The 20901-nt window shown below is 34.6% G+C and overlaps 1 protein-coding gene across 5 annotated transcripts; it reads right to left on the bottom strand.

Moving 5' to 3' along the window:
- Positions 1–6076: 6076 nt before the first annotated feature.
- LOC145214901 (uncharacterized) lies at positions 6077–15247 on the bottom strand. Of its 5 annotated transcripts, none has more exons than XM_080083521.1 (9): positions 15179–15247; positions 14771–15091; positions 14417–14587; positions 13932–14105; positions 13183–13350; positions 12931–13116; positions 9495–9713; positions 9138–9208; positions 6077–6972 (listed from the first exon to the last, which is right to left on the bottom strand). In XM_080083521.1, exons 1-8 carry the CDS (start codon positions 15243–15245, stop codon positions 9162–9164), a joined length of 1353 nt encoding a protein of 450 aa, XP_079939647.1. In that variant the 5' UTR covers positions 15246–15247; the 3' UTR covers positions 6077–6972; positions 9138–9161. The 5 variants fall into 5 exon arrangements, with proteins under 5 accessions (XP_079939647.1, XP_079939648.1, XP_079939649.1 ...); XM_080083520.1 differs by lacking the exon at positions 6077–6972 and adding an exon at positions 7043–7104; XM_080083522.1 differs by lacking the exon at positions 9138–9208 and having other exon boundaries at positions 6077–7104.
- Positions 15248–20901: the final 5654 nt, after the last annotated feature.

Here is a 20901-nt window from a genome sequence, read left to right as displayed (position 1 = left end):
GCTGTTGCATCTTGTGCAATGCGCCCTGTGCGGTCACCACGGTAAATCCAAATCAATGGTTTTTCCGGTGACTGACTTGCGGTCACAACAAAGACTGTTCCACTTACGTCAGCAACTTTCGTGTCGTAACTACGGAATATATGTTGCCACGTGTTTGGCGTGTGAAGAACAATATGTCGGCCAAACTAAAAATAAGTTTTCGACCCGATGGAATTCGCATCGAGCTGTTTGGCGGACGTCCGACATAAGTGTAGGGGGTGACCGCGCGGCCCTTCTTCAGCACTACCACAATAAACATTTCCGACTTTTCCAAAAAAAGTTAGGTATTGCACAATGCTATAATGTGGTTTTTGTAGAGGAACCTCGGACTGAAAATTTGGACGTTTGTGAAAACAAATGGCTAATTTTAACGGGCGCCACAATAAATGTTCAAGCTATGGTCCTTCCTGCGGTTCGTTGACTGCAATCGCTTTGTTGCTACAATCGTGTTTGTTTTTTCGTTTTGCGCCCTTATCTTTTCCTCGCCTTTTTTCGTGGTTTTAATCAGCGCCATACCTGTCGGTCTGCATTTGCAGTCCTGTAAGACAGAGGATAGGCTTTTTGTGGTTGGTCTGTGTGTGTGTTTTTTTGTGTATTTTTTACTTTTATCCCGCTTTTTTATTTTGTTTTTAGACACTGATGATGCTTTTTATAGCGAAATGCATTTGTATTGATAAAACAAATAAAACATAGCGACAGATTTAGTGGTTTTTCACACTGAATTTTCTTCCTCTGTAAAATAATAGCTTTAGTCTTCTGCAACAATTACGCAACAAAAATTAAACAAAAAATAAGCAGTAAAGTAAAAAGTTTTGAAAAAGTTTTTTACACTGCTTAAAAAGAAAAACGATTGCATGTGCAAAAAGAGTGCACTAGTAAGGACGCTTTTCACCATTTGCTACAAATCTAATACCAGGTTTGCATCTGAGTTTGAGACGCTGGACCCAAAAAGAAATATGATGTCTATGATTAACTTTTAGCTAAACAGGGAATTTCCCTATTCAGAAACTGCCGAATGTTTTAAAACAAAACAAAAGTTTTTTTAAAACCTCTTTAGTATTACATGCAAAATTTAAATAACCACTGAGATTTACCTTGGTCATTTAAAAATGCCACAAACCCATTGGTCCTAAAAAACTTATTAACGATGCTGCTTAGAAAAGAACGCAAGCACGAACAGTGTGAAGACGATGGATTCGTTATCACTAGGGCAAGTTTTTGCAACTTTTGCAACTTTTCTTACAGCTTCCTGCAGCTTCATAAATACTTAGAATTTATGTAGTATGATGTTATAAGTTGTTTGTAGGAATATTATGTTGCATCTTTTTGCAACTTTTTTCTAATTTTCGTGTAACTTTTGACTGCAACTTTTATCAAGTATTGCGCAAAATGTAAAGAAGTGATTCAAAAAACATGCTAAATACTATTTCTAGTATGGTCTTATTCTCTTTGATTGCATAACAAACAGCTATGTGATAGATTAGCTGAATCTCAATGTTATCTATGACGCAACAGATGGCTTGCAAGCTAGAAGTTCAACAACCCCAGCCAAGCATAAAGTTTTATATAAACGTGCATTCGTTATTTTGCAAGTAAGAAGCGATAACCTTGATATCTGTTAAGATGACAGTCTGAGGCAGGGATTGTCCAACCTGCTGCCTGCTAGTCATTTTAACTCCAAGAAGTATGCATTAATGCAACTTGTGCATAAATGTAACATTTTACTGCAACTTTTGTTGAAATTAAGTGCAACTTTCTCACGTTTTTAGTGCAACAAAAACTTGCCCTAGTTATCACCAAAGCAAAAATATGTGTAACTAGCACTTTTATCGTAACTAATATATATTTTAAACATATTCGTGAACAACCATTTTTATCAATAGTTTGTTTGGAAACGAAAAATATTTTGCCAAATACTAGTTCTGCTCTAAGCAATATACTGGTTTAAATAGGCAGCTTTACAAACGCAACGAAAAAATGGATTGGCCTATATCAACGTTTGGTTACTTGTTTAGTGTTTTGTGATGAGGTTGAGTTCGTTTAAGTTCAGTGAGGCAAAAGAACACATGGGGACACAATTACACTGAAAAATCACTAATCCGGGAATAGCTGCACAGTTACGGAGCGCAACGAAGCTCTGTGGAATTTTAGACAACGAAATTTTATGTGGGAAAGGACATAAAATTTCGTTACTCGAAGAAACCAGAAGTCCCAAAAAGTCACAGCACTTTGTACTGCAGCAGAATCAAGATATCCTAGATTGGCTTATTTTTACAATTAGTCGGCTTTCATATTGAAGATCTTTGATCTCATAATACACGACCCTTTGTAATTTGACATGAAACAAACAATTAGGCCAATATTTATGCAACGTGTATATTTCTTTTCACAGGGTTCAAACCCAGGACGCTCCCAGGGACCGATCAGTTTTTTTGTCTGTACATGGGGCAGGCGCGCCAGGCCGTTGGGATAGGTTCCTGCCCGCAGCAACATGTTTGTGAAAACATAACGTCCGGTTCTACATCTTTCGAAAACCAGGCGGACAACCCACTTGCAGAGTAACGTCACAAAAAAGGAAAATTTCCACACTCCAGATGCGTTGGCTAAATCAAACGATCGCACACACCTGCTGCTTTGGCAGTCCTTTAGCACAGTGCTCTTCAACTTTTTTGGGTTTGGTTTTTTGTTTACTTAAGAGGTAAACTGAGGTAAAACGTTTATTAAAATGTATTTGCATGTCATCATGTCAATTAAACCTAGTGGAGCTACAGCAGTTTTACATCACAGACAAAATAGTTAACTAAACGTCAGTTGAAACCTACATCTATTTTCCAACATCATGAAAATTAAATAATAATAAACGAATTATCGTTTCAAACACAAAAATGCATATACGACCATACCCTAGGGTGCACCGTGCACACCGGTTGAAGAGCACTGCTTTAGCATACAAGAACACAGACCCTAATGTAAACCAAAGTTAAAATCTTTTTTATCTTTTATCTGCCCGTGGTTTCCTGCAACTCGCTTTGTTTTTGTTTTTTTGTCATTTTTACTATATTTACTGGTTTTAAATGTTAAAGGGACTTTTCTTTTTATTTCATTTGTGAATGACATAAGATGTGTCGAATCGTGTCTTTTACAACTATATTGGATTGTCTGTTCCTTGTCAGAATTTACAATCATGAATTGTGTACCCAAACTCTGTGATTTAAGTACAAATTGCGTAATACTGGTGTTCACCACTAGGTCGTGCACAGGATCGATTTCTTTTGACTTCTACCTTGCCGAAGGCGTTTACACCCACCTTGCTCGCTTCGCTAAACATGAGCAAACTCATCAGACCATGTCCATACGGATTGCACCATTTTAAGTCTAAACTTTCTTCGGTTTTTGAAACCGCTTCTAGTTTCCACGTTTGAGTAAACAATATAGCGGGTTAACAAGCTTTTTACTTTAACGACGAGTGGCTACAGTCTATTATTATTTTTGTAGTTAAAAATACGGAACCACAATGCATTTATTTCAAGTCTACTTTATATTGGAAAGAGATGTATCTGTATAATTATTTTGATGTAAGCCTATTCCCTTGCTCCTTTTTTAAGCATCAAGTGGTTATAATATGTCACAATTTGTTTGGTTCAATGTTTTCTAAAGTTTGCTTTGTTTTGAATATTATTTCCCTCCATAATCAGCAAGTCTGTTAAAAACCATAGCACCGAAGCCCACCAATACAGCATGACTATGAAGTTCTGCTGAGCAAAAAAAAAAAAAACGCAACAGGGTCGGTGGCAACCAAACAATACAATGCTTTGTGTTCGCAACCCAACCTCAACGAAAAGCCCGCGAGCCACACAAAGGGTTTGGAAAGTCCATGGTGTTTTCCAGCTGTCGCCATAGCAGCCTCATTGTTTGTGTCGTTTGCGCAACGGGTGGCTGACTTAATTGGCTAGGATCGTTTCAAACACAACATCGTCCTCATATGTGTTCACAAGTCAATGTTTACAAAACGTCAGTCTATATTGTTGTGACTATGCCTGTGGCATAATGTTCCATAAAATTCCTGTTACCCAATCCACTACAATACGTGTTTTCGAATGTACACAAAAGTTCATATTGTTATTCTTCGGAATTTTCCGCCGTACATGTATGTTCCTTTGTAGCTAAAATGCACATCATTGTTTTTCGCTATATGCGTGACATTGCACCTCTGGAGATGAATAAATAGCGTGTTTGTTCATTTGAGTGAAGATTCCCTACTGGCATTGTATGTCGCAATCACAACACAAATAATTACCTAATATGTATACAATGACAATTGTGTGTGGCGTTTTTGGTAAACATTATGTAGGTAGTTTGTTGTTTGTGCCATGAATTGGTGGTTTTAAGTGTGGGCGTACAGACTATTTTAGGCCTTGCTTGACAGGAACTGACGTGTTGAATGCAAGAAGCAGAAATAACGCCGTACACGCGTGGGTTGATAAATGGTCCATTGCAATCTGAAACAACGTGTACGCCTTCTACCTTGATTTTACTGCATAACACGTCGGAAGTCAAGTGTTCGTTTACAGAATAATGAATGTGCTAGCTAATTTTTTGTGCGTGATTGTCATTTTGGCTGTTAAAGTCACATTAATCATTTCACCTTAATTAACGTTGTGCAGTTTCAATAGCTACTAATCGGTTTGCTTTAGTAATCATCGAAAATAATGAATATATTTCGAATCAAAACACGTTGGGTCTTGATTGACGCTTTAAACTAAATTCAACCAAAAGCAGATTGGCGGTAACAAGGTTTCCTACAAAGAGATTTACTGGGCATAATGTATTGGGTGCGATTTCAGAAAGGAACCACACAGCCTATTCACCTGACAATGAGCTCACCGTACCCCATGCGAGACGCTCATTGAACCGAGGGTGAAACCTGAAACCACCAACAAACTGCTAGAAAGGCGGTTAATCACAAACCGTGAACAAAACAGTTGAAGGATTGTTTAAGCCGTAGAAATTCAAAAACCAATACCCAATCACGAACGGGTATTTTGTTAAACTGCAGAGGGGGGATTTCTGGACAATAAGAAACTAAATATATATGACGATTTTCAAGTTGTTCAACGACTTTTAAATTGCGATAAACAAAACATGCTTTAATTTATCATATAATAACCAACCCAGACTATGTAATTTCAAACAAGACCGCAACAACACATTGACATTAAAATGCCAAGCAACACCAACACACACAAAAAAACGAGTGCTGTACAACATTTCTTCTAAACGCACTATGGCATATCAAAAGCCCAGAACGAGCGCACTCGTCAACCATAACGCCGCAGTTCAATGCCAACGCTTGCAGCGAAGCGTTAATGCGCAAAAAATGGGACTGGGAGATTGTGTTTAGCAAGCAAAACACTTTTCACATACAATTACAGGAAGCAACCAAACACCATCTGCTCAATCCATACCCGGAAAAATACAAAACCTAAGGTACACTGAACACATTAAACATGTCTTTGTTTGTGGCATAAATTTAGCTTGAATTTCAAACCGCAGCACACTGCATTAAACATAATGACAAATGATGTCTCAGTCATTTTGAAAAAAATAATGAAACACACGCATATAATCTCACAACACATAACTAGCAAGGCATTTTTTGTTTAATAAACATTCATGGTGACTGTTTACCCAAGGAAATGTAGCGACTAAAAAATAATTGTAAACCGAACAATGGCAGCTCAATCAAAACTATCAAACCGGTTTCAATAGTCAATAGGTAAGACAAACATGAAGTCATAACTGGGATCAGCTCTGAAGGGACCATGCAGACCATTGTAGGTATGCGCGCATACCATGAGGCAAAGCAGGTAATTAAGAAACAAACACTCATATGCAAAGTCATCATAAAAAAACATGAAAGGAAATGCCTTTTTGAAGCCAAAACTATTTCAACGGTTTGACAATACTTTGAATGCCATTGTTGCAATAAACAAACTGTTTAAGGAGTTCTTGTTACATGACAAGCAATTAATACATAGCTTTATTTAATAATGTAAACACACAATACATAACGAGTATAAAAGGCAAGATTGGTTACAAACATATATCAGACACATATGCTACTTGGTGTTTGATAGTACAAATTAGACAGTTTTAAAAACTGGAAACATAGTTCACAAATATGTGTATGTGGAACATTTTAAAGAGTTTGTAACTCTTTTTTAAAAGAGTTCATAACTCCAAAGGGCTTGATTGTCACAAAATCAATGAGTGTGCAAAACAAATTTAAGTTACAGAAACATTGTTGTTCATACTAATGTTTGCTAAAAAAAGTATAAAATGTAAGGCTGCAATATTAAGAAGATAAACAAAACAACTTAACATATGTCGCATTAGAAATATGTTTAAACAGCTTTACACTTGTTAAAAAAAACTTACAGCGGTTTTGAAAATGAACTTTTAAAAAGCTTTTGCGGTGTGAAACAGAATAATACATATAACATAAAAAAATACTTTAAAAGGTAAAGAAAAGCACTAATTTGGATTAAGTTAGGCATTGAATGCTTATTACAATGGGTGACATAACTTTTCAAAAGACTCAAAAGTGTACATGTTACTTAAAAGTGCAAAGATTATTAATAGCATAACAAATCAAATGTTTGTTACATTGTTACAGTTTTGAATTAAGTGCTTAAATTGATTTTGGTGCAATATGTGCCTTGCATATTAAAAAATACAATAACATTGAAAGTTATAAACGGTTAAGAAAAACCAGTCAAACTCTATTGACAAAAGTAATTGCATAAACAAGAATACGAAAAGTTTGGGATGTTGGTATTTTTGAATGTACAGTTTTTTTTTGTTGGAAGTTGGCTTCTGATCATTGGTATTCCTTTAGTTAGAGAGGTGTGTTTTCACTGTCATCATTTTTATCTACAGTGGGTTTCATAGATGTTATCATTGTTCTTTTAATTACAGTGGTTTTGTCAGTTTTATGTCCATTTTAAAACCATCAGAAGGTTGTTCAGCAAAAAAGGCTATTGCCATTTCGACTTTCACCATGTTCTGAAAGTTGTAAAATTTAATAAGACTTTTTCTATTTTCTTACAAAAAACTCCTAAAAGAAAAAGAAGTCCTTCTACTCAACATGCTTCAAAGTTCAATTTGAATATCACATAAGCCTTGTACAGTCATTAGATACTCCATTCTAAATTAAAAACTGTATGACTAGATGTTGATAGTATCCACTACCACATTTGTTTCAAAATAAAGTCAATAATGGTGCCAGTAGATACACACTGATAAAAAACACATCCTTCATTGCCATAAAAAAGTACATATTTTTAAATTAAGTTTACAGTATATATGGTCTACTCATACGTTTAATGGTGAAAATCACGGCCCAATTAGACATAAAAAGTGACATGCTTTATTGTTCAAACGTTTCGGCAAATGCTTATGCCATCATCAGTGATATATAAACTGCTGTAACTGATGTGGCCTTCATATCAGTGATGATGGCATGAGCATTTTGCTATAATGTTTCAAAAATAAAGCATGTCGCTTTATACAGCTATTTAGGCGGTTATTTTCACCATTAAATTTACAGTATTAAGTCCAATTGAAAAGCCCTCTTACTGGAGTTGACAACTTTAATACAAATAGCACTTAAACATTTACTTAGTATTTATTTCTTTTCTTTTCACCAGGGTCTGTCACCTTTCACATGTGGCAGGCCAAAACCCAGACCACTCGCAGTAGGCCATACTAACTGTTCACTTGTAATTCCATTCTCATTACTGTTTACATGGTATTAAACTTCTTGAATTTTGTGTAATTGATAGGTAAATTTCGCCATCATAACAAAAAGTGGACAAACCCAAGTCCATCAGTTACTGATTTTTTTTAAATCCCGCAGACATAGTAGTGGCAACTGTTTCTAATTCAAGCTTTGTAAAACCCTCAGCAGAGTTTAAACACATACTTTCATTTATTAAGTGATTTTTTTATAATTAGCCACTTTGTAAGAAGGCTGTAGGTTGTTGATCTCTGCTTTAAATACTACAATGTTTCTAGTAATGTACAAACAAAACTTAGGCATAATTTTTTAAACTTGAATGAGATTTATTTTCGCTTACTTGAATTAGACTTACAAACTTGAATGGTAAAAAAAATCTGTACACCTATGAGCAAAGCTCATTATACAATTAGCTGCAGTCAAGTTGGACATAAAGTGTAGCATGCAAACTGCTAAACTTAAATTAAATTATTTCCAGTTTAAACCAATGATTCTCAAACGTGCTCTCAGGGCCGCATGCTGCTCCCAACTACATTTTTATGCCCTCACCAGATGTCAGAAAATCACTACAGTTTAATATTACCATGCATTATAATCTATTACATATAAGCACTGTAATTATTTAATCAATTTATTACCTATATAATTACAAACAAAGATAATTGTGTCTTAAAAGTTAGAACTTGAGCTTTTCTGTGGAGAGGCGTTATTAAAAAAGTAGCTATTTAGATTTTTGTTGTTTTCTGTTCACCTGCATTCCTTTTTTAATTTTTTTTTTTTTTTTTTGCTGCACCTTACACCCTTGAAAAACTACCTTTTGGCTTCAACAACAATAAATTGAGAACCACTGGTTTAAACTGATAGAAAACAGAAGAAAGTGACATTAGCATTATAAAAAGGTTTCAGTTAAACCATAACAAACACAAGAGTACAACATGCAATAAATGTATCAAAAGAAATAAAACTAGTACAGAAAGTATCAGTTACATCAGTGTTTCCCAAACTGTGATACATGAAGACCTTTTTCGGATGATACACAAGCATATTTTAGGTGGCAAGAATTTATGAAAAAATAAGTTTAAACCTGCATGTTGTGAATTCTTGATCCATAATTACTTATATTCAAATTTACACAGTTATGACCTAACAGAGAATGTTTTATTGATGTCAGCTGTTGTAGTGAAACCTAAGTTCTTGCAAATGAGCAAAATTTTTTGACATTATAAACACTGCTCAATGTCGTTCGATTGGTATGTGTTTGAAATTGTTTGGGAATCACTGAGTTAAACCATGCTCCTACCTATTTTGTCTTTTTTGCAACTTTTCACATTTCTATAGTTTGTGTTTCTGGTGCAACTTTTGATCCCTTTGCTACAATTTTATTTGAGAATTGTAAATATGGCTTTGATTTTCAATTTTAGCAGTGACAATTTTTCTAACAGTATAGCAATCCTTTCTTAAGGTTGTAACATGACAAACAAAGCTAAGTGGTGAGGAAAATCAAGGTATTTATTGAAATCTAATTGCAATCTGGGCTTTATCCATTTTACACAGGAATTGCAATCCTAATTTAATTTTAAACTGAATCCCAAGCAGTGGTCTATCAGGAGTTCTTCTGTGTATTTAGTTTTAGCTTATTTCTTGGCATTTTACTTACCTTTGTCATTATTTTCCTTTTCGCATAAAGTGAATCCATGTACCTTGCAAATGCAGCACACACAACAAAGGCAGGCGCAGCGTTCGCACAATTTGGTTTTGGCACATTCAAATTTGGTTCGTTTGATACATCCCTTAAAACAACATATGATGCAAACCACCACAATCAAACCAAGAATGGATCCAACTACACCTCCAACAATTTTGCCAGTTTGTGATTCTGTAAATACAAACAACAGACCAAATTAACAAATGACAAGTTTTTTGTCTAAAACTAAAAACTATTGTACAAATAATATTAAGATTGCCAGTGGTCCCATAAAAGCAGAAAGTCATGCTAACTTGCTTGGAAAAGGTGATTTATTGTTTATTGAAGTAATAGCTAGAAAGTTCAGTATGCAAATAAACACACTATCTGACTCCTTTTATAGTTCAAGCATTTTTGTCCAAATTGTAAAAGAATTGTCATAATTTAAAAAATGACAGAGCAATCCATTTTTGCTATTGATTTATTTAATTTCTTTTTATAGTTCTTCACTGCTATTTTCAACTCAATAAAATACTATGCATAAAGATATCAATTCTGTGGTATGTTTTGTAAAAATTCCATCCACTGGTGTCTAAAACTAAAGTAAAAATTAACATAGACCGAAAAAATTAGCAATATGTAAATTGAGGGCCAACAAAAATCCTAAATTCCCATTGCAACCTTTTGAAATAACACAGCCATGCAGCCAAGCATAAAAACATGCAGATACATTTAGTCGATTGCCCCTCATGGGCATAATCTAAAAAATGCAGTTATTGACTAATAACTATTTAGGGGTGTTAGGATTAAATAATTAGCGTCAAACCCATAAGTTCAAGAACCCCTGGATTTAAAGCTTAATGGGTTTGATTTTATTCAACATTTTCATTTACCAGTAAATTTTTGTTTTGGTAAATAAAAAACTAACATGCAAATGTATAGTGGTAAAAGAGACAAATAACATCACATTATCAAGCTGTTTATGCCAAAGCAGATCTCCATTAGTACAACAAATTATTACAAGACACCCACAAATTACCTTTCACCAACGTAGTATCAGTTGACATATCTGTTTAATTGCAAAGAAATTTAGATCGTGATCAGTCAATTTTAAAACTAGTAAAGACATTACTTACATTGTAAACAACACTGTTAATGCCTAAACATGATAAAAACATCAAGCAGTACACTATCAATGCTATACATATATTACCATGTCAGAATACTATGCTCGTGTTTAAATATGTAGAAAATATGATTGTATTATCTTACTTTTATGCTTTACATATGCAAGTTGTCTGCACAAACCATTGGACAACTGAGTTATAGGACAAGTGTGTTTTATGTAGTCTAATCAGTACCTGTGCTAATGCTAGACGTTGAACTACCAGTACTAACAGAACTACCAGTGGAAGTAACTACAGAAAACAAAACACAATAAACCACATATGATATACGATCAACCATAATGTATCTACTGCTAAATCTAACATAAAATAAAAACCATTAACACATGCAGTTACATTAATTGATAAACATCAAAAGAAACTAAAAATAAAGCTTAAAAGAATTAGGAAAAAACTACCCAATGAGCACTGATTAAAAACTATCTGGTATACCACATCATAATTCACCACAGGATTATAAAAGTTTGGGATGATAATGAATTTTGATTTCTATAAGAGCAGTTGGAGATGATTAAAAGGGTGTTAAAATAGTCAATTTTTTTCTGATGCTCTAATTATCTGTTATAACTTAGTAACACAGTAATGAAAATAGCTGTTAAATTTACAAGATTCTAAGACATAAAGTGCTAAGGAAAACTATTTTGGCAGTTTTTGTTTCTACTCCTATCATATCATTTGTATCATGCTTGAATTATTTAGGCATTTTTATTTTGTGGTAATGGTATAAACACCTTCAGATGTACTGAGAACACCCCCATTGTCAGTTGTACCAGTAGTAGCAGGTAATGTTGTTTGGGTTAATACTGTTTCAGTTTGTTCTGTATTTTCTAAAAATGAATCACTAATGGTAAAATATTCAAACACTTTAAACAAAAACAGTACAGGTTGGTTAAACATGCACTAAAAAAAAAACAGTGGTATTGTATAAATAAATCATAAGACAAATCTCAAATCTCTGCGAATTGAAGCATGCATGTAGTTAAAATAAAAATCACCACAACATGCAATGCAAAAAACTAAAAAAACATAAATGCAAATTTTAACAATTAAATAAAGTTGTTGATATATTTGAACAAAACTGCAAATGAGAAAACATGCCCATTCACTAACGCTATCGCTTAAATTCATGTTTCTGTTTTACAGTACACAAAGACAAATTATTCCACCGTATTTTTTTTAATAGTATTAGCATACTGACTCTGAACTTGACTTTTAAGATTCCGTTGACTCTGACAAGTATGGACTAATTCAGGTTGTTACTTATTATATTCGAAAATAAACAGTAGCTTTCCACTATAACCAAGTTAAGAGATCACCTAAATATATTTTTATATTTGAAAAGGCGCAAAATCTTTAATATCCTGGACTCAAATCTGTTTTAAAACCATAAAATGCAGTTATTCGCAAATAGGGTGTCGTGAGTGGATGCCAGGTGCACCCATAATCCAAGTCAATGACTACCTGACTGTATCACTCAAAACTTTGCTTATTTTATAAGTGTGCCATGCAGTAAAAAGTTTAAGAAAAGCTGATGTAATGCAGTACAAACAATAAGTTAAGGAAAATTTGTTCCGTTACCTATAGATAAGCATTGATAGCAACTAGTGACCAAATAAGCTCGGATGTGTTTTTAAGCTAAAAGATTTTGCCATTTTATTCACATGCAAATACTACCTGACACAAAAGTAGTTTGCTCTGTCAAACTACTGACATACACTGAAGTTACTGAAGCAGCAACAGAACTATCAGTTGCTCTGTCAGTACTACTTACAGAAGCAGGTGTAGTATCTAATGCATAAATAAAGTTAACAGATATATTTATGTTGTTATAATTTGGATTGTAAAATCCTAGCTTACAAAAAAATTACAAAAAATAAATAAAAAACAACCACTTGAAAGACATGCATAAATTATGACAGAGAAAAAAAACTAAATATAACTTTTAAACACACAATCACACAGAGAAGAAAAAAGGACAGCATTATTTTAAATGTATTGATCTTAATTAGCAGTGTTTTTAATGTTCAACTAATAAATCAGATAATGTTTGACATGTTTTATGCACACACAAAAAACCACAGGTTTCACCAAAATTTAATAAAGAAAGGGACCACTGGCATTTTGCTGAAAACACTTGCAGTAACCATGTCAAAATGTATAATCAAGCCATGTTGTATAGTGCACATGTCATTTCACACACAATTATATCTATGTATGTATACCTGAGGCTGAACAATCCAAAGTCACAGTTACCTCCCGCAGGTGAGAACAACTAGCTGTTGCAGTAGCACCTGGATTTCTGCAACATTGCACAGTAGAGGGACTTTCTTCAGTTATTGACAAAAAACTGGTGTTTGCAGAGCAGTATGTTTCATTCATAGTGCCACTTGGAAAAACCTCACACACAGCTAAAATGTACAAAAGCAGCTACAGAGGTGCTTGATATGACATAAGTAGTACAACACAATATTTACCCAAACAGTTTTGCACATTCCATAGGCCAGGACCAGCGCATGTTGCTGTTGCAGTGCCGGTATATCCAACATTGCAAGGGATATTCACAGTTTCACCTACTTGTGAAATGCCAACCAAAACGTTGGTGAATGAAACATCTGATGGAATCAACCTTTCAATGCATGTCCCTGAAAAATTCCAACATCATGTATCTACATTTGGTGATATTATCTAAGCCTGCTAATTGTTCGCTATAATTTAGTTTGACCATTTCAATGTTTTTCAAAATTGATTTGTAAATACACTCGATATGTATCCAATATGTAAATTCATTGTTTACCAGTACATACACTACTTGTATGATCAAATTGCCCAAGCATATCTACAATTTCCAAGCCTTTTTTACTTAAACAGCTATGAACTACAATTGGAAATTTATTAAAAACAAAATAAAACATGGTGTTAACCAGTGTATTGATCTGAATTATATATATATGTGTGTTTTTATCATGACAAGTATATACTATTTCTGAAAGCAGATGCTTGTAAATCAAGGTGAATTTTTGAATTAGCAGCCCATTAATAGGACTAAATTATGAACATAACAAAACAAAATTTAAACAAAATGTTTTGAAAATACATCAAACATGTTGAAAAGTCCAAGTATGAAATCAGAAACGCTAACAAATTTCTATGTCCAAACAAATAAATGCTTTTTTAAGGCTGTTAAAAAAAATTGTGAATAAGCACATAGATGCTAAAAAAATACCGTTGCAGTTGTCAGTAATATCCCACATTCCACTCCGTAAACACTGTGATGTCACTATTCCTGTATGATTTCCAATACAATTCAACCTTACTGTGTTGGGTGAGTAGGTTATGCCAAGAGGTGGTGCTTCATGTGTGCTAGTTGCCCTTATCTCCGAATTGTTACAACTAGGAACTTCAAAAGCAAATAAATTTTAGAGAGTTTAAATAGGTTAAAAAGACAATTCGTGCAAATTGATTTCTATGTATAATACTATGCAACTATATGTCACAGGAAATTCTTAAAAACACAAAACATTAACTTTTAGAACAATTACACTACTACAGGTGGAAGTGGATTTAAAACTGAAAAAAAATGTTGAAAAAATACAATGGACATTTTTTTGATAAAATACATGGTCTTTAATTCCCTTTACAATGCTAGCAGGTTGTTGTTGCAGACAACCAATTAAATAAACAGTATGCCAAAATAATAAAAAGTTAAACCTTCAGAGCAAAACAGTAATGTCAAATTCCATAGAGCATTAGCTTCACAAACAGCAGTTACTGGCTCTCCTTCGTACATTGGCTCCATGCATGAAAAAGTATGAGTACTGAGGTATCCTTGATTTGCCGGGACATCATTCATAACTCCGATTAGTGTGAGGTTTTTGCAGTCTAAACAGTTAATGTTAGGTTAAGAAAGGTAATTTTTGGTTCTATGATGAAAAGTAACAACAAACAGCAATATAAGATGTGATACTCTCTAAGGTGTTTTGCTTCACTCTGAGTCATATTGTCAAGTACATATTGTGAGTTGAAAAAAAGCAAACTTAATAATTATGGGTAAGTTTTACTTACATTCAGCTTGGAGACTAAATGATCCAGCCCCGTTAGGGGTACAACTAACACCAACAGTAATGTCAGCAGTAATTGCTGGTATTCTGTATGTGGATGTTGCAGTTGTTGTTGTTTCAGTACATGTTACATCATCAGGGGAGAGTGTGGAAGCATCCTCACAGCCAGAAAAATAAAATAAAATTGAATCATGTAAGTTTGAATTCCACTGACAAGAGGTAACAGCAGCTATAGTTACTGATACTTCAAAAACAGGCTGAAAGCCAATTGACACAGTATTGGTATTGGTGTTGTTAAATCCAGTAACAGTCACTTCTTGTGCATCTAGAATCATTAAATTCTTGCTTTAGAAATTGTTTTCTGATCATTCTAAAAAAATGCTTTAACCACACAGTACTTTACACAACTTACCAGCAAACAAGTCTTGTTCGGAGAGCATCAAAACCACAGCACACAAATTAAAAATAAATGTGATCATTGTTACGAGATTCCTGCCAGAACACAAAATTAATACCATGTAAGTTTCTGACAAACAGTTATAAATCTAACGCTAAAATGCATGTGGTGTTGTAAAGCAATGCACTTGCATATTTACATACAGAAATAGTGTATGTGGTGTTGTAAAGCAATGCACTTGCATACTTACAAGCGATACTACAATACTGATTTCTAAAAATTACTGGTAAATACAACAAATAACAAGCTTAACAAATATTGTAAACCGTATGTACACATTCCGAGTCCAAGCGCTACTACACAAAAATACGTTCTGAAGTTAATTCTAATCCATAGTTCATTCAGTTACATCCTTTTTTTTTTTTTTTTTTTAATTTTTTTTTTTTTTTCACGGGGTTCGAACCCAGGACTCTCCCGGGGACGAATCCCGATCAGGGTTTTTATGTCTGTATATGGGTCAGGCGCGCCGGACCATTCGGCCAAGTTCCTGCCCATTCAGTTACATCCTGCCGGGTAGAGGGTACGCATTGTTTGTTCAGTGCCCTCTGACGGTTTGCATTTCGTTCTTGGGCATCGATATTATCAACGACATTATTTCTTAAACGTTCAACTTTGACGTCGACGCACCCTATAAACACCCACTCCTCGCACTAGTTATTCATTCAGATAAGTAATTATCTTCTTTTCGGTCTATTTTACAAACACTTAACCCGGGGTTGCCAAACTTGAGTGCCTTCAAATACCACTGGGCCGCTTGGTGCACTACTAGGTGCTCCAGGTACCTCTCTCGGTATGCTTGGTAATGGCTAGGTAATTTGGTCAGTGCAAGTAACTCGTTTAGAATCAACTAAATTCGTATTTAGTGCAGTACTTTGCTTGTTTGCTATAGATACTTCGATTACAGCAGGTAACTTGTTTAGACTCGACGGAACTCGTACTTAGTGCAGCTAACCGTTTTTATGCGACTAAACTTGTGATAGGTGCAACATAGCTCTAAAATGCTGCAGGTAACTCGTTTTGTTTTGACGATAATCTACATGCTACAGATGACCCGTTTTGGCGCAATCAAATTCCATGAGGCTGAAGTTCAACTACTAAAAAATATTAAAATCTAATGTACAAAACTAAACATATGGAAACAGGTTTCCAAATAACCTCTAAGTTTTGTGTTGACTTTAGTGTTGACATAAAGGAACTTAAAACAAGACACAAACAAACGAATACAAGAAACATCATCAACAAATGTCGTAACAAAGTAGCCTACTCTGAAAAACCATACAACAACCCGTCACTTTTGCTGCTGGGTTTTGTGAGATCGCATACTTTGCTTTTTCTTTTTCTTTTTTCCAGCAGTTTTCGGTGGCACTTCTGTAAGTTTATGCAGATTTCCTTGTTTTTTCGTTTCATAAAATTAATAAATCTAAAAATGCGTGTAACTCTAACATTAAAACGTTAAATTCCGGTGCAAAGTGGAAATCCCACGATTGCTTTTTTGACGTCTGTGTATTGACTTGTGACGATTTCATGCAACATCGCTATAAGCTATGGCAGGTTTGGTTGTTTCCAGTCAGTTTTTGATTTCATAACATGGTTTGCTGACTCGACACTTTTTGTTTATCTAAATGTATCCAACCTCCTTTTTTGAATTCCACACTTGATCTTTCAGAAGTGGCAAAAAAACGATGTTCTACGTAATCCAGAGGCTCATCAGTAGAAGTAGTAGTAATTTTATTTTTGCGCTGTTTAAGCGGCAGGGTGGCGAAAGACCCTAAGGTCACATTGTCACCCACCCTTGATTTCAAAACAGGCAATCAAATGAATAAACAAAACAGAAAACATACAAAGGTAAGAAAAGAATCACCCATCGGAAAAATTTGCCAATTTACATTTAAGCAAAGAACAAAAACGAAAAAGAGATGGATCGACAAGCAAGTGTAGCCTACTACTAAATGTACTAAAGAAACAAAGAAGGGCACGGGACGAAAAAGATGATTGTGGTAGGAAAACCAGAGTAAAAAGATCAGCTAACAATGAACTACGATAACAAAAACCGGTAATAAATGGGGAAAAAATAGGACAAAAAAACAATGTGTGAACAAGGCGTGATTATGAAAAGAAATACAGGTGAAAGAATGATAGACAAACCGAAAGCACATAAGGAAATGAAAAAGGAAACCAGATAAACAGATGACGAAGGAACAGAAAAAAAAAGAGAAAATAATTAATTAAAAAAATGCTAACCGTAACTTTATATGATGGACTCAAAAACAACATTGCAGCAGAGAACTTAAAAAAGCAAAGTGTAAACAAAAACAGAATGCGTTTAGATAAATGATAAACAAACCGAAAATACGTGAAGAAAAGAAATACGATGACAAAAGAAAAAATCAGGCAAATTTTGACAGAAACACCTTAGATTTGCTTCATATCTGAAATAATCAGCCACTTTTTTGCTGTTTCCAACGGCCTAAAAAACAACCCTTGCAGATCTGCTGATAATAATCCAACATTATCCACTGCAAATTAAATATTTTGTCTCTGCAAAATACTGTTTAACCTGGAACGCAAAACCGTTTGAAGTCACATACTTGTACATCGGTATAAAGGTGGAAACTCACTGGTAAATCTTTTCCATGTGTGACACACCTTACGAAATTATAGGTCACGGCCATGTTTACCATTTCTATTTTTTCTTCAGCATATTTTTTCAGGTACTGGATTGTGTTTGGTCTAGTCAAACTGCTTTTCTCTGAGCAGTTGATCCTCCTTTGATTCTTGCCTATTCGAACTTCTTGAAGAAACAACACATTTATCGAGAGAAATGAACTCCCCAAAAGCACATTTTTGGCTACTGGGTTGTTGGTTGAGATGTGGTTGTGTAAGCTTGCGTACTTGGCAAATATATTTAGATGTGTGAACGAGCTTAATACTTCAAGGCTTTTGTACGAATATATTTGTACTGAGAAACAGGACATATGCTTTCATAAACAAGCTGGCACTTTATGATAGTCTTGTGCAAAAAAACACAATTATGTTTCCAAATTGAAATGAGTATTTGAACAGTGTTGATGTAAATGTTAAAGAGTTACTGAACATTGCAAGATAACACTTAAAACAGTTGGCTAACAATTTTAACTATTATTTTCCGGACCATGAAGATCTTCGACGTAGAAACCTTTGGATCAACAATCCATTCAACGAAGATGTCAACACATGCAACTTTGAACTCTATGAAAAAGAAAGTCTGATTGAATTGTGCTCCTGATTCTACTTTGCAGTCCAGCTACAAAAAACAACCACTAACACAATTCTGGATATTTTTTGAAAACAAATATCCGTGTCTAACTCACAAATCAACAAAATTATTGGTGTTTATTTCAATCTGCTGCTTGTGGGAGAAATCTTTTTCATCGCTAACTTTAATTAAAACATAACAAAGAAATCGACTAGATGCCGAAGCGGAGCTACGAGTTTCAGAAACCTTGTTGAGGCCTCGTTTGCCTCGCATACTGGCTGCGACCCACCAGCAAACATCACACTAACATTGATTTATATGTAAATGAATTGACGTTTTGTTGTTTAAGTTTGCCGTTTGGTTGTAATGTTTGTCCTAAATACATGGGCTATGACTTTATTTTGCATTATGTTGCGCAACGACAACTTTGGTGAACAAAAAGATTATAAATAGCTGTTGCATTCACTAAGATCTTTTTTGCCAGTCCGTGGAAATTGTTCAAAATTTTTACCGGTCCCACTGTGTCAAAAGTTTGGGAACCATTGGTCTTAGGTATGAGCCAAACTTAGGTTTTTTTCGCAGTTGCATGCTCGTTGTTGTCAAACGACCATTATTAAAAGGTTTGGGTGGGTCCTAAAGACACAAGGATTTTTTTTTGTTATACTTAGCTTATACTAAAAGTCCCCTCCTGACGAGTATGGTCACTTGAAGCGCCATTCGTCTAGGAAAGAAGAAGACAAACCAATGCTTGTATCTGAAGTATAAAACTGAGCAAAGTTTTGTTATTAAGCTAATGCTATTGACAATTCAACATCACCCCAATCATAGGTAAACGTGCAGGATGATCGTAGAAATAGACAAAAATATATGGAACAGGAAATTTTCTACAAGTTACCGTTATCACAAAAAGATTACCTGGTTTTGACTAATGTTTTGTTAATCAAGTGTTTACGCAGGCTGCTTTGAGATATTTTTTATAACATGTTTGCAAAGGGCAATTATAGAATAACATTGATTAGTATGTTATATGTTTTGGCAAATGGAAACCAAATGGGTAAGTCCAATTTTTATTGTTGTGACTGTAATGTTGCTATTCCTAATTGTTGTTGAACTAGCACCTTACTTAGATTAAATATGAAACATATGTTGACACATAACTGCGCAGCGCTAAAACTTTAAGAGGCGCCAAAAGAGTCTGGGTAATTGGGTGATGATGGGTAAATGCAATGCATATCGTATAATAAGGTGTTTAGAGGTTACAAGAAAGTGAGTGTGGCGAGCAGTGAAACACACAGCAACAAACTTGTAACAAGCATAGTGAGTTAAAATCAAACAGTTCAAATGGATAGCCGAGTGAACAGGGTGTTCAAAAATGACATCTCTTTTTGTTTGTTTACGGTGAATCGTATTCAAGGCTCGGGGGTGGTTGCAATTTCAAGTAAACTATACAGTACTTACAAACGCACAATATTCTTTTGTACGTAACAATGCTTATTTGTGATGATAAACAATTTACTATCGGCGTTTAATATAAAAACTCTTTTGTGTAAGGTATGTAACGCATCAATCGCATCCGGCCGATAAAAAAATACGTATTTTTAATGTGGTCGCAGGTGGTAGGTTGCCCACCCTTGCACTATACTATAATGACTGTAGTAAACGAGAAATTTTTCAACTATTGTTATCTCATTACCAGACCAGTAGGGTAAGCAGGATTAGTAGCCGTTGGGGGTAAAAAAATCAGTACCGGAGCGGCATTCCGCTAAAGTCTTAACTCAAGCTGTCACAAGTATCAGCACGATCATAAATCTATCATCAAATTTTGTAATTAATTTTCATATTCTTTCTATAATCTCTTCGTATTCAAATAATTATCTCATTACGCCTAAGTGATGTATTTTGTGACGCATACTTCCATTGTTGTTTATATTTTTTGTGTTTTTGTTACAATTAACGTTAAAAGTTTGGGTCTAAATTGACAAGTACCATATATTTCATTCCTGAGCGATCAGATGTGTTGTTTGAAACACGTAATTGTTAAGCCTCACAAACTTAGGAAAATAGGTGCAAAACGCTTTGGAAATGCGTTAAGGTGTGGTAGTACCGATCTATGCTATTTAGGCAACAATCTAAATTTGGTTTAACCCGACAGACACGCTTGTTTTGAAAATGCTTTGTTATTTTTAATTCTGCCTATTTTTAAAACTCGAGAAGACTGGTCGGCGAAAAAAAAGATGCATTTTGCCCGTGAGGTAAAAATGCGGCCACCTGATTGGCACCACACTTCGCCACTTGCTGTGCAATGTATAAGCAACTAGTTTTCTTGAGTAAATTTTAAAGCGATGCCTTGTAGCTTGCAACGTCCTAAAGCAAAATATATTTCAAAAATTTCTGGATAGTATCGTGTATATGGGTGACTTTGCAAAGTATTTTTTTAATTTTT

The sequence above is a fragment of the Phallusia mammillata genome, chromosome 2 (genome assembly GCF_965637545.1).
Source record: "Phallusia mammillata chromosome 2, kaPhaMamm4.hap1.1, whole genome shotgun sequence".
In the NCBI taxonomy this organism is placed as follows: domain Eukaryota; kingdom Metazoa; phylum Chordata; class Ascidiacea; order Phlebobranchia; family Ascidiidae; genus Phallusia; species Phallusia mammillata.
This window is presented reverse-complemented; position numbering and strand designations above follow the sequence as displayed.

Coding starts and splice junctions, on each gene's coding strand:
- LOC145214901 (XM_080083521.1), bottom strand. CDS start 15,245: ATGATCACATTTATTTTTAATTTGTGTGCTGTGGTTTTGATGCTCTCC. Junction 14,106..14,416: donor ATTACTGTTTTGCTCTGAAG/GTTTAACTTTTT, acceptor TTGCTTTTGAAG/TTCCTAGTTGTAACAATTCG. Junction 13,351..13,931: donor TATTACTGACAACTGCAACG/GTATTTTTTTAG, acceptor GGAATTTTTCAG/GGACATGCATTGAAAGGTTG.